This window comes from Natrix helvetica, assembly GCF_964273705.1.
Source record: "Natrix helvetica genome assembly, chromosome: 5".
NCBI classification, from domain to species: Eukaryota; Metazoa; Chordata; class Lepidosauria; order Squamata; family Natricidae; genus Natrix; species Natrix helvetica.
Window position 1 is genome coordinate 7,242,419 of NC_138551.1, and position 13,906 is coordinate 7,256,324.

At 49.5% G+C, this 13,906-nt stretch overlaps 1 protein-coding gene across 1 annotated transcript in view; it reads right to left on the reverse strand.

Moving 5' to 3' along the window:
• Positions 1–3,382: 3,382 nt before the first annotated feature.
• Positions 3,383–13,906, reverse strand: part of ALG3 (ALG3 alpha-1,3- mannosyltransferase) — a 28,451-nt gene continuing 17,927 nt past the window's right edge. The window contains exon 9 of the mRNA XM_081953630.1: positions 3,383–3,789. Within this exon, the coding sequence (XP_081809756.1) occupies positions 3,627–3,789 (163 nt within the window). The 3' untranslated portion in view covers positions 3,383–3,626. The remainder of the gene's footprint in view (positions 3,790–13,906) is intronic.

Here is a 13,906-nt window from a genome sequence, read left to right on the forward strand (position 1 = left end):
GCCAGGTGGTCGCTTCCACCAAGGCAATAAAGAGGAACGGGTTCCGGAGTCTCTATTCCTTTCACAGGCTGGGAATTCAGTGTAATTTTGCTGATGGTGGAGATCTTCAAGAAACATCCAAGGCCATTCTCAAGCCCCATTTGGTGTGCCGCTTTACTAAAGGTGTACAATCAAGATAACCGGTAGTCCTTGACTTCCGACGCTTGAGCCCAACATTCCCATTGCTAAGCGAGACACTTGTTAAGCGAGTTTCCCCCCATTTTATGACCTTCCTTGCCACAGTTGTCGAGTGAATCACTGCGTTAGTACCATGGTTGTTAAGTGAATCTGGCATCCCCATTGACTTTGCTTGTCAGAAGGTCACAAAAGTTGATCACATGACCCGGGAACACTGCAACCGTCATAAATGTGAGTCAGTTGCCAAGCCTCCGAATGTGAATCACGTGACCCTGGGGATGCTGCAATGGTCATAAAGTGTGAAAAAATGGTAATATCACTTTTATCAGTAAAACTTTGAACGGCCACTAGGTGGCTTGTTGTAAGTCGAGGACTACCTGTAGATTCCCCTTGCAGGCCAGTTTTAGGATTGTTCTGTTTAAGAGGAGGAATTGCTCTTCTGCAGAGGGAGGAATGGGGATGCGTGGTCTGAGCTTGGTTGTTTTCTTGCAGACGTTTCATTACCAAACTTGGTAACAACATCAGGGCTAGTGCATGATGACATTCCCTACTTTGGCAATGAAACGTCTGCAATAGAGCAATCCAAGCTTAGAAAGCGTCAAGGACCCCACAGTCTTTGATTTGAGGATCACAGTTGGGATCAGAATTTCCATCACTAAGCAAGGCAGTTGTTGAGTGAGTCATGCATTTTTTCCAATGGTTGTTAAGTGAGTTGTTGCAACTGTTAAGTAAATCGCATGGCCCTGGGACGCTGCAACTTGTCAGAAAGACAAACCCAGGATTGCCAAGAATTTTGACCATGTGACTGTAGGGAAGCTGCAACAGGCGTGTGAAAAATGGTGACAAGTCACTTTTTTCAGCGCCCTGCCTTGTACCGTCAAATGGTCACCGAGTGGATGATTGACAGCCAAGGGCGACCTGTTTTGAGGGACAAAGAGAGGATTAGGATTACTTCCCTGAAAAATTGTCCACTCTCAACATCTGCCCTTTGGGTGATTTGGGAACAGAAAGATTTGTTATGGAAAAGTAAAAATAAGAAAACTTTTCCAAACAAAAAAAGAAAGATTTGTATACGATATCCGGTAGACCTGACAAGCACGGTGGAAAATATCACTCTCAAAATCAGCCGCAGAACATTTTAGCAATCAACCCAATCTGAAAAGTTTGCCCAATGGAAGCAATTTGTAATGACACCTGCTCGCCTTCAGAGAATGTAAGAAATTATTCTCTCGTATCCATGCTGAGCCAAATCACTTACCGCATCTTTCTCTTTCTGATGACCCACATCTTCCGGGCATTCATCCAACTCTCAACAGCACCCTCAAAGGATGCCAGAATTCCTCCGAGAACCTCTACATTCGAAGGTGGCCTCTGGTGCTTTCAGGACCCAGTCCTTATTTGCGGTACCCTGTTTCCCCGAAAATAAGACCTTCCCAGATAATAAGCCCAATTGGGCTTTTGAGTGCATGCGCTAAAATAAGTCCTCCCCCAAATATAAGCCCTCCTAAGTATTTAACTGCATGCGCAGCTGATCCCCCCCGTTTCCTCTGGTTGCTTGCTATGCAGACAACACAAGGTGAGGCAGGAGGCAGGAAGGGTAGGGGGAACATGCCCCATGCACCCCACACGCCCTTACCTAACAGCCGCTCCCGCAACCCTAGCCACCGCACCCCTTCTGTCATGCAAATGGCCGCTGCAAAAAGAGCGGCAGGCCCAGGGACACACAACACAGCAGCAGCCATGAGGTGTCCACGCTCGCCGCCTCCTGCACCTCAAAAACAGCAAGGCCAAGCGCTTATTTCGGGGGTCAAAAGAAAATAAGACCCTGTCTTATTATTAGATAGCTTCCTATTACAATACAGGTAGCCCTTGTTTAGCAACAAATAGAATATAGGTGGTCCCCGACTTACAACAGTTTGTTTAGTGACTGTTCAAAGTTACAATAGCACTAAAAAAGTGACATGAGTGTATTTCACACTTACAACCATTGCCGCATCTCCATGGTCACGTGATCAAAAGCCGGTAACTAAGCTGGTAACTCACTCATTTATTTATGACGGTTGCTGTGTCCTGGGGTCATGAGATCCCCTTTTGCGACCTTCTGAAAAGCCAAGTCATGGAAAAGCCAGGTTCACTTAACTACCGTGTTACCAACTTAACAACTGCAGTCATTTCACTTAACAACTGTGGCAAGGAATGTCCTAAAACGCAGCCTAAAGTCACCTAACCTGTCATTTTGGGTTCAATCGTGGTCGTAAGTGGAGGACTAGCTGTACTACTAGAGGGCAACTGGGCATCTTATAAAAGCCTTGCCTTGACTTGTCACAACTCTTGGGAAGTGTGCTTGGTCTGTATTAAAAAGCCAAAATCTCAATTAAAATAAAAACAGACTCTAGAGCAGGGCTCACCAACCTTTCAGACCTCAGGGACCACTCAATTGATAATTTTAAATCTTGTGGACCACTAATATGATCTGCCTAATGACTGGCTGGGTGGGCGTGGCTATGTGGTCATGTGACTGGGTGGGCGTGGCCAACTTGTAGTCCCTCACATCGAGGGGCGCTTTGCCAGCCTCTACTCGCCACTCCTCGCCTGCCCACCGGGGCTCCTTAGGACCCCAACAGGAAGCAGTTGCTGGAGCTAAGCAGCCACCATGAGAAAGAGTTGGCAAAACAGCTCAGTTCAAATTGGATCTGACCGAGAAGGAGGCTCAGCAGAAGCACCTCACTGAGGACTACGAGCACAGGTTTTCCAAACGGAAGACCTGTGGGAATGCAAGGCGCCTAGAGGCTCAGCTGGCTGGGATGGTCAGCCAGTTCCAGGCCATGATATAGTCCCATTGGAACAAGGCCCTACGGCTCTTCGCCACCAGCGGCTCTTTCCTCCAGCTTTCACCCAAAGCCTCACACCAGGACGCCAAAGCAGACCCCGAGTCGGAATTTCTGCTCCCCTCCGACCTGCACGAAAAGAGACCAAACGGGGAGACTCTCTGCAGCAACACAAACATTCATTGCACGTATCCGTCCCAGGGGCTGTCGTTTGAGGACCCCTGATTTAGTGCAATATAAAAAATGCAAATAATTTTGCTGCACACCACCAAAATTTTCTCCTGGGCCACCAGTGGTCCACGGACCCCCAGTTGGTGGCCGCTGCTCTGGAGGATAGCACGTCCTATGACAATCCATAAATTGCAGCCAAGCGAAGCCTTGTTATCGAACCATTACTGTCCTTTATTCAAGATATTCCACATGATCTTTGGTGTGACGATCAGCTCTGCCAATTCCCATTCTGCACCACCCTTGAGGCCCAGGGAAGAGAAGGCAGGGCATCACCCAGCACGCGCATCTGGCACCGGGCAGGTGTGCGAACAGGGCCCTGGTCAGATGTCCTCAGCAATGGCCAATCTTAATCCAAATTCTTAATTGTCCCTCTTTCTTCTGAAGTCGTTTTCATTCCACCTTTTTCAACGGCTTCTCTTCCTCCGGGGAAGACACTGTCCCGTACCAGAGCTGCAGAAGGATGATCCCATGACACACGTGGAGAGAAGCTGAGCTGTAAACCGTTGAGGGATACGTGTTCCACGAGAGCTCAACTAAACCTAGGAGAAGGACTCTAGAGGCAAGAGAAAAAGAACCATGATTTAGCTAAAGCACTAAAAAAAGGTGACCTACCTGCTAATAGGAAAGGAAGGAGTTTTCCTGTTATTCCCCGTTGCAGTGAAAATCTATCTATATATAAATGGCTGTATTTGTGTGTGTATGTTCCAGCATAACTCTGGTACACGGATGACTTACTCTCTGGCAACAAATACTGTGGGGGTAAGACACCCCTAAGACACCTCGATGTGTGTGTTCTGTTAAGATACAGCCTGTTGGGCTTTAAAATGGCTTCTACTGTACTGCCGTAAAATGGCTTCTGCTGTGCAGCACAGTGGAGTTGCCATGGTAACGGCTTCACAGTACTCCACAAGGGGGCTCCCTCTGGTAAGGGGGAAAATCCAACATTAGAAATTATTACATTTGGTCCGGATGTTTTCTCCCTGTAAATAAATCCCCAGACAACATCGGATTATCGGCTCGTATGTACATTAAATGCAGGATAGATGGATTCCTGAGACTTCATTGAGTCACCTGGAAACAAAGAGACTATTTCTGTCACATGCAAGCAAAGGGCCTTCTTTCCCCTCCCATGTTAACCTTACAGGTAGTCCTCCACATTTAGTGACTCATTTAGTGACTGAAGTTACCACAGCACTGAATAATGTGACATGGCCGTTTTTCATACTTAGCAACCATTGCCACATCCCCATGATCACCTTCAGACGCTTGGTCACTGCCTTGTATTTGTGATCGTTGAAGTGTCCTGGGGGGGGGGGGGGCGGGTGTTGTTTGTCACGTGATCCCCTTTTGCGACCTTTTGACAAACGAAGTCAGTGGGAAGCCGGATTTACTTAACAACAGGTTATTCACTGAAGAACCGCAGAGATTTACTTAATAACTGTGGCAAGAAAGGTCATAAAATGGGGCAGAACTCCCTCAACAACTCTCTCACTTGGCAACTGAAATGCTGGGTTCAGTTGTGGCTGTAAGTCTACCTGTAAAATCCAGGGACTGCCCGTAGTTTAGGAGACATAACAAGTTCTTTGGCTTTTCCAGCTTTAAAAGAGTAGCAAAAGGGCAAGCAATTTTGGATAAATATTTAGATGACCTCTAGCAACCTGGGACCATGAGCTTCCCACTCCTCCTCTCCCAATCCCATCCCCCACTCCTGCTTCAATTGGTCTCTATTCAAGTACTGTGTTTTTCAGAGTATAAGACGCAGCAAGATTTTGAAGAGGCAATTTTTTTTTTAAAGGTTTTGCACTCTGCAGACCTCACGAAAACGGCTCATTTTTTTTGTGAAAAAAAAGGGCATGCATAGCCTTTAGGAGGCTTACAGAGTGCTCCTGTAGGCTGGGGGGGGGAGGGGAAACAGCCCGTTTTCTGCTCATTTCTGCCCTCCCCAGCCCCCAGGAACACTCTGGAAGCCTCCTACAGGCTCTGCACGGCCATTTTGGTGAAGGGGGCGGGGTTTCAGGAGGCAAAAAAATGCTGTATTCAGTGTATAAGACGCACCCAGATTTCCAGCCTCTTTTTTGAGGGAAAAATACATCCGAAAAATACGGTAGGTTAAATGAAGGATCCCTTTCTATCATCATGTGGCCACCACACACTAACAATTTACAAAACAAACTCAGGAACATGCATTTTATTAGCATGTTGTCTTACCGTTTCCCCCCCAAAATAAGACAGGAGTCTTATTTTCTTTTGAACCCCCGAAATAAGCGCTCGGCCTTATTTTCGGGGAGGTCTTATTTTTGAGGTGCAGGAAGCCCCTTAGCCTCAGCCCACAGATCAGCTGATCCAGAGAGGGCCAGAGGTTCTGTCTCTGGCACACACTTGCCAGCCCTAGCATCACTGGGCCGGCCGCTTTTTTTGCGGCACCACTTAGAGCTAGGCTTTGCAGGAGCGGCCTCCGCAAGGCCGTTCCACATGGATGGCAAGAGCATGTGGGGCACCCCTTGCATGTCTCCCCCCCAGGAAGTGGTGGGGATCAGCTGTGCATGCAGTTAAATATTTTGGGGAGGTCTTATTTTCGGAGAAGGGCTTATTTTCAGGGAAACAGGGTAGTTACGAACATTTTAACTTTTGAATGACTTTAAACGGGATTACCATCATCCTGTTCGTTTCCTGGGTATCATTTTCCTCCCTCAAGATCCTCTCTCCCATTTGGGAAATGACCCACAATTGAAGAAAAGATGACCGGCATGTGTTGAAATGAATTCCAGTCTATGAAAACTTAAGGCAAGCTTCTTAAACTGGATATCTATGGAGATTCTCAAGTCATCCAGGTCATGGTTTGTCCCAAAAGGGCTTTTTCAAGAGGCAACTGGATTTTCTTTGTTGTTGTTTTTTCCCCTCAAAGACATTTCGCTTCTCATCCAAAAAGCTTATGGAAGAACTGAAGAAGCTCCCCGGATGAGAAGCGAAACGTCTTCAAAGAAATAAACAAAGTCCAGTCACCTCTTGCAAAAAGCACCGTTGGAACTTCTTAAATTGAGTTGTCTCCAGATACTATTTTAAATGGAACAGCCATTTTCTTCCCAAACTGCATCGATCGAGTTTTATTATTTTTAAACACTTCTACTTTAGACTTCTGGTAAAAGTTGCCTTAGTTACTGCAAGGCATTTGATATTAAATTTAAGTTTGTTCGGTGCTATTTTTTCCCTCCTACAAGATTATATTTGATTTGGTTGGCTGGTACTATTTTAAAATATTAGTCATCTCTTCCTCAAATCCCCAGGCTCACAAATTTGAGGTTTTACAGGTAATCCTGGACTTACCGCCATAATTGGGATCCATAATTTCTATCTCTAAGCAAGGCAGTTAAGTGATTCATGCCCAATTTTACAACTTTGTGTTAGTGAAGCAAATCACTGCAGTCGTTAAGTGAATCATTCAGTTTTTAAGTGGATCTCCCCACTTGATTTTGTTCGTTGGAAGCCGGTTGGGCAGGTTGTAAATAGTGATTACCTGATCACAGGACACTGCAACTGTCATAAAAACACGCTGGTTGCCAAGCACCCACACTTTGATCACGTGTGGGGATGCCGTTGTAAGTGTGAGGACCAGTCATACATCACTTTTTTCAGCACCATAACTTGGTCACTAAACAAATGGCTGTTGTAGACTGCCCGTATTTCTAATTTGGGCACCAGTTTGATGGTTGTCTGTGTGTGCTTAACCTTAAATTGCCAATTGGGGAGAAAACTGATCTGTCTTTAGGTAAAATAAAATAAAGAAGGTGGGGGGAATAGTTGAATCTTAAGTACAGGCAGTCCTCGACTTATGACCATAACTGAGCCCAAAATTTATGGTGCTAAGTGAGACATTTGTTAGGTGAGTTTTGCCCCCGTTTGACCCTTCTTGTCATACTTGCTAAGTGAATCACTGAAGAAGTTACGTTAGAAAGATGGTTGTTAAGTGAATCTGGCCTACCCACTGACATGGCTTGTCGCAAAAGGGGATCGCATGACCCCCACCCGGACCCTGCAACCGTCATAAATACGAGCCAGTTGCCCAGGGTCTGAATTTTGATCACGTGATCCTGGGGATTCAACAAAGATCGTTTAAGTCTGAAAAAGGGACTTTTTTTTCGGCGCTGTTCTAAGTTTGAACTGTCACTAAACGAACTGTTGTTAAGTCGAGGATTACCTGCACCTCTTGGGGGCAGGGAAGGAATTGTTCAGAAATCTCAGTGGCTGGATAACTGCTGATACACACACACACACACACAAACACACACACAGACAAAACCAGACACACAGAAAAACACACTCCCTCACTCCCACTGAAACCAGCAATGCAGCTCGCAACCTCCACCCACCCCCACCCCCACCTAACACACAAGGTTCCCAGTGTGAAGAGAACAAGCTGGCGTATTTGAAGAGACTCTGAAATATGATAAAAGATCCTTGCCTTCTAGCTCTCCCCCCAAAGTGGTGAAATTCATTTTTTTTCTACCAGTTCTGTGGGTGTGGCTTTGTGGGCATGGAAGGGGAAGGATACTGCAAAATCCCCATTCCCTCCCCACTCCAGGGGAAGGATACTGCAAAATCCCCATTTCTTCCCCACTCCAGGGGAAGGATACTGCAAAATCCCCATTCCCTCCTCACTCCAGGGGAAGGATACTGCAAAATCCCCATTCCCTCCCCACTCCAGGGGAAGGATACCGAAAAAACACCCATTTCTTCCCCACTCCAGGGGAAGGATACTGCAAAATCCCCATTCCCTCCTCACTCCAGGGGAAGGATACTGCAAAATCCCCATTCCATCCCCACTCCAGGGGAAGGATACTGCAAAATACCCATTCCCTCCCCACTCCAGGGGAAGGATACTGCAAAATCTGCATTCCCTCCCCACTCCAGGGGAAGGATACTGCAAAATCTCCATTCCCTCCTCACTCCAGGGGAAGGTTACTGCAAAATCCCCATTCCCTCCCCACTCCAGGGGAAGGATACTGCAAAATCTGCATTCCCTCCCCACTCCAGGGGAAGGATACTGCAAAATCATTCCCTCCTCACTCCAGGGGAAGGATACTGCAAAATCATTCCCTCCTCACTCCAGGGGAAGGTTACTGCAAAATCTCCATTCCCTCCCCACTCCAGGGGAAGGTTACTGCAAAATCCCCATTCCCTCCCCACTCCAGGGGAAGGATACTGCAAAATCCCCATTCTCTCCCCACTCCAGGGGAAGGTTACTGCAAAATCCCCATTCTCTCCCCACTCCAGGGGAAGGTTACTGCAAAATCCCCATTCCCTCCCCACTCCAGGGGAAGGTTACTGCAAAATCTCCATTCCCTCCCCACTCCAGGGGAAGGTTACTGCAAAATCTCCATTCCCTCCCCACTCCAGGGGAAGGATACTGCAAAATCCCCATTCTCTCCCCACTCCAGGGGAAGGATACTGCAAAATCCCCATTCCCTCCTCACTCCAGGGGAAAGATACTGCAAAATCCCCATTCCCTCCTCACTCCAGGGGAAGGATACTGCAAAATCCCCATTCCATCCCCACTCCAGGGGAAGGATACTGCAAAATACCCATTCCCTCCCCACTCCAGGGGAAGGATACTGCAAAATCTGCATTCCCTCCCCACTCCAGGGGAAGGATACTGCAAAATCTCCATTCCCTCCTCACTCCAGGGGAAGGTTACTGCAAAATCCCCATTCCCTCCCCACTCCAGGGGAAGGATACTGCAAAATCTGCATTCCCTCCCCACTCCAGGGGAAGGATACTGCAAAATCATTCCCTCCTCACTCCAGGGGAAGGATACTGCAAAATCATTCCCTCCTCACTCCAGGGGAAGGTTACTGCAAAATCTCCATTCCCTCCCCACTCCAGGGGAAGGTTACTGCAAAATCCCCATTCCCTCCCCACTCCAGGGGAAGGATACTGCAAAATCCCCATTCTCTCCCCACTCCAGGGGAAGGTTACTGCAAAATCCCCATTCTCTCCCCACTCCAGGGGAAGGTTACTGCAAAATCCCCATTCCCTCCCCACTCCAGGGGAAGGTTACTGCAAAATCTCCATTCCCTCCCCACTCCAGGGGAAGGTTACTGCAAAATCTCCATTCCCTCCCCACTCCAGGGGAAGGATACTGCAAAATCCCCATTCTCTCCCCACTCCAGGGGAAGGTTACTGCAAAATCCCCATTCTCTCCCCACTCCAGGGGAAGGTTACTGCAAAATCCCCATTCCCTCCCCACTCCAGGGGAAGGATACTGCAAAATCTGCATTCCCTCCCCACTCCAGGGGAAGGATACTGCAAAATCTCCATTCCCTCCTCACTCCAGGGGAAGGTTACTGCAAAATCTCCATTCCCTCCCCACCCCAGGGGAAGGATACTGCAAAATCTGCATTCCCTCCCCACTCCAGGGGAAGGATACTGCAAAATCCCCATTCTCTCCCCACCCCAGGGGAAGGATACTGCAAAATCTGCATTCCCTCCCCACTCCAGGGGAAGGATACTGCAAAATCTGCATTCCCTCCCCACTCCAGGGGAAGGATACTGCAAAATCTGCATTCCCTCCCCACTCCAGGGGAAGGATACTGCAAAATCCCCATTCTCTCCCCACTCCAGGGGAAGGTTACTGCAAAATCCCCATTCTCTCCCCACTCCAGGGGAAGGTTACTGCAAAATCCCCATTCCCTCCCCACTCCAGGGGAAGGATACTGCAAAATCTGCATTCCCTCCCCACTCCAGGAGAAGGATACTGCAAAATCTCCATTCCCTCCACACTCCAGGGGAAGGTTACTGCAAAATCTCCATTCCCTCCCCACCCCAGGGGAAGGATACTGCAAAATCTGCATTCCCTCCCCACTCCAGGGGAAGGTTACTGCAAAATCCCCATTCTCTCCCCACCCCAGGGGAAGGATACTGCAAAATCTGCATTCCCTCCCCACTCCAGGGGAAGGATACTGCAAAATCTGCATTCCCTCCCCACTCCAGGGGAAGGTTACTGCAAAATCTCCATTCCCTCCCCACCCCAGGGGAAGGATACTGCAAAATCTGCATTCCCTCCACACTCCAGGGGAAGGATACTGCAAAATCTGCATTCCCTCCCCACTCCAGGGGAAGGTTACTGCAAAATCTCCATTCCCTCCACACTCCAGGGGAAGGTTACTGCAAAATCTCCATTCCCTCCCCACCCCAGGGGAAGGATACTGCAAAATCTGCATTCCCTCCCCACTCCAGGGGAAGGTTACTGCAAAATCCCCATTCTCTCCCCACCCCAGGGGAAGGATACTGCAAAATCTGCATTCCCTCCCCACCCCAGGGGAAGGATACTGCAAAATCTGCATTCCCTCCCCACTCCAGGGGAAGGATACTGCAAAATCTGCATTCCCTCCCCACTCCAGGGGAAGGATACTGCAAAATCTGCATTCCCTCCCCACTCCAGGGAAAGGATACTGCAAAATCCCCATTCCCTCCACTGCAAAATGCCCATTCCCTCCTCACTCCAGGGGAAGGTTACTGCAAAATCTCCATTCCCTCCCCACTCCAGGGGAAGGTTACTGCAAAATCCCCATTCCCTCCCCACTCCAGGGGAAGGATACTGCAAAATCTCCATTCCCTCCCCACTCCAGGGGAAGGTTACTGCAAAATCTCCATTCCCTCCCCACTCCAGGGGAAGGATACTGCAAAATCCCCATTCTCTCCCCACTCCAGGGGAAGGTTACTGCAAAATCCCCATTCTCTCCCCACTCCAGGGGAAGGTTACTGCAAAATCCCCATTCCCTCCCCACTCCAGGGGAAGGATACTGCAAAATCTGCATTCCCTCCCCACTCCAGGGGAAGGATACTGCAAAATCTCCATTCCCTCCTCACTCCAGGGGAAGGTTACTGCAAAATCTCCATTCCCTCCCCACTCCAGGGGAAGGTTACTGCAAAATCCCCATTCTCTCCCCACCCCAGGGGAAGGATACTGCAAAATCTGCATTCCCTCCCCACTCCAGGGGAAGGATACTGCAAAATCTGCATTCCCTCCCCACTCCAGGGAAAGGATACTGCAAAATCCCCATTCCCTCCACTGCAAAATGCCCATTCCCTCCCCACTCCAGAGGAAAATCTCCATTCCCTCCCCACTCCAGGGGAAGGATACTGCAAAGTGCCCATTCCCTCCCCACTCCAGGGGAAGGATACTGCAAAATCCCCATTCTCTCCCCACTCCAGGGGAAGGATACTGCAAAATCCCCATTTCTTCCCCACTCCAGGGGAAGGATACTGCAAAATCCCCATTCCCTCCTCACTCCAGGGGAAGGATACTGCAAAATCCCCATTCCATCCCCACTCCAGGGGAAGGATACTGCAAAATACCCATTCCCTCCCCACTCCAGGGGAAGGATACTGCAAAATCTGCATTCCCTCCCCACTCCAGGGGAAGGATACTGCAAAATCTCCATTCCCTCCTCACTCCAGGGGAAGGTTACTGCAAAATCCCCATTCCCTCCCCACTCCAGGGGAAGGATACTATACTGCAAAATCTGCATTCCCTCCCCACTCCAGGGGAAGGATACTGCAAAATCATTCCCTCCTCACTCCAGGGGAAGGTTACTGCAAAATCCCCATTCCCTCCCCACTCCAGGGGAAGGTTACTGCAAAATCTCCATTCCCTCCCCACTCCAGGGGAAGGTTACTGCAAAATCTCCATTCCCTCCCCACTCCAGGGGAAGGATACTGCAAAATCCCCATTCTCTCCCCACTCCAGGGGAAGGTTACTGCAAAATCCCCATTCTCTCCCCACTCCAGGGGAAGGTTACTGCAAAATCCCCATTCCCTCCCCACTCCAGGGGAAGGATACTGCAAAATCTGCATTCCCTCCCCACTCCAGGGGAAGGATACTGCAAAATCTCCATTCCCTCCTCACTCCAGGGGAAGGTTACTGCAAAATCTCCATTCCCTCCCCACCCCAGGGGAAGGATACTGCAAAATCTGCATTCCCTCCCCACTCCAGGGGAAGGATACTGCAAAATCCCCATTCTCTCCCCACCCCAGGGGAAGGATACTGCAAAATCTGCATTCCCTCCCCACTCCAGGGGAAGGATACTGCAAAATCTGCATTCCCTCCCCACTCCAGGGGAAGGATACTGCAAAATCCCCATTCCCTCCACTGCAAAATGCCCATTCCCTCCTCACTCCAGGGGAAGGTTACTGCAAAATCTCCATTCCCTCCCCACTCCAGGGGAAGGTTACTGCAAAATCCCCATTCCCTCCCCACTCCAGGGGAAGGATACTGCAAAATCTCCATTCCCTCCCCACTCCAGGGGAAGGTTACTGCAAAATCTCCATTCCCTCCCCACTCCAGGGGAAGGATACTGCAAAATCCCCATTCTCTCCCCACTCCAGGGGAAGGTTACTGCAAAATCCCCATTCTCTCCCCACTCCAGGGGAAGGTTACTGCAAAATCCCCATTCCCTCCCCACTCCAGGGGAAGGATACTGCAAAATCTGCATTCCCTCCCCACTCCAGGGGAAGGATACTGCAAAATCTCCATTCCCTCCTCACTCCAGGGGAAGGTTACTGCAAAATCTCCATTCCCTCCCCACTCCAGGGGAAGGTTACTGCAAAATCCCCATTCTCTCCCCACCCCAGGGGAAGGATACTGCAAAATCTGCATTCCCTCCCCACTCCAGGGGAAGGATACTGCAAAATCTGCATTCCCTCCCCACTCCAGGGAAAGGATACTGCAAAATCCCCATTCCCTCCACTGCAAAATGCCCATTCCCTCCCCACTCCAGAGGAAAATCTCCATTCCCTCCCCACTCCAGGGGAAGGATACTGCAAAGTGCCCATTCCCTCCCCACTCCAGGGGAAGGATACTGCAAAATCCCCATTCTCTCCCCACTCCAGGGGAAGGATACTGCAAAATCCCCATTTCTTCCCCACTCCAGGGGAAGGATACTGCAAAATCCCCATTCCCTCCTCACTCCAGGGGAAGGATACTGCAAAATCCCCATTCCATCCCCACTCCAGGGGAAGGATACTGCAAAATACCCATTCCCTCCCCACTCCAGGGGAAGGATACTGCAAAATCTGCATTCCCTCCCCACTCCAGGGGAAGGATACTGCAAAATCTCCATTCCCTCCTCACTCCAGGGGAAGGTTACTGCAAAATCCCCATTCCCTCCCCACTCCAGGGGAAGGATACTATACTGCAAAATCTGCATTCCCTCCCCACTCCAGGGGAAGGATACTGCAAAATCATTCCCTCCTCACTCCAGGGGAAGGATACTGCAAAATCATTCCCTCCTCACTCCAGGGGAAGGTTACTGCAAAATCTCCATTCCCTCCCCACTCCAGGGGAAGGTTACTGCAAAATCCCCATTCCCTCCCCACTCCAGGGGAAGGATACTGCAAAATCCCCATTCTCTCCCCACTCCAGGGGAAGGTTACTGCAAAATCCCCATTCCCTCCCCACTCCAGGGGAAGGTTACTGCAAAATCTCCATTCCCTCCCCACTCCAGGGGAAGGTTACTGCAAAATCTCCATTCCCTCCCCACTCCAGGGGAAGGATACTGCAAAATCCCCATTCTCTCCCCACTCCAGGGGAAGGTTACTGCAAAATCCCCATTCTCTCCCCACTCCAGGGGAAGGTTACTGCAAAATCCCCATTCCCTCCCCACTCCAGGGGA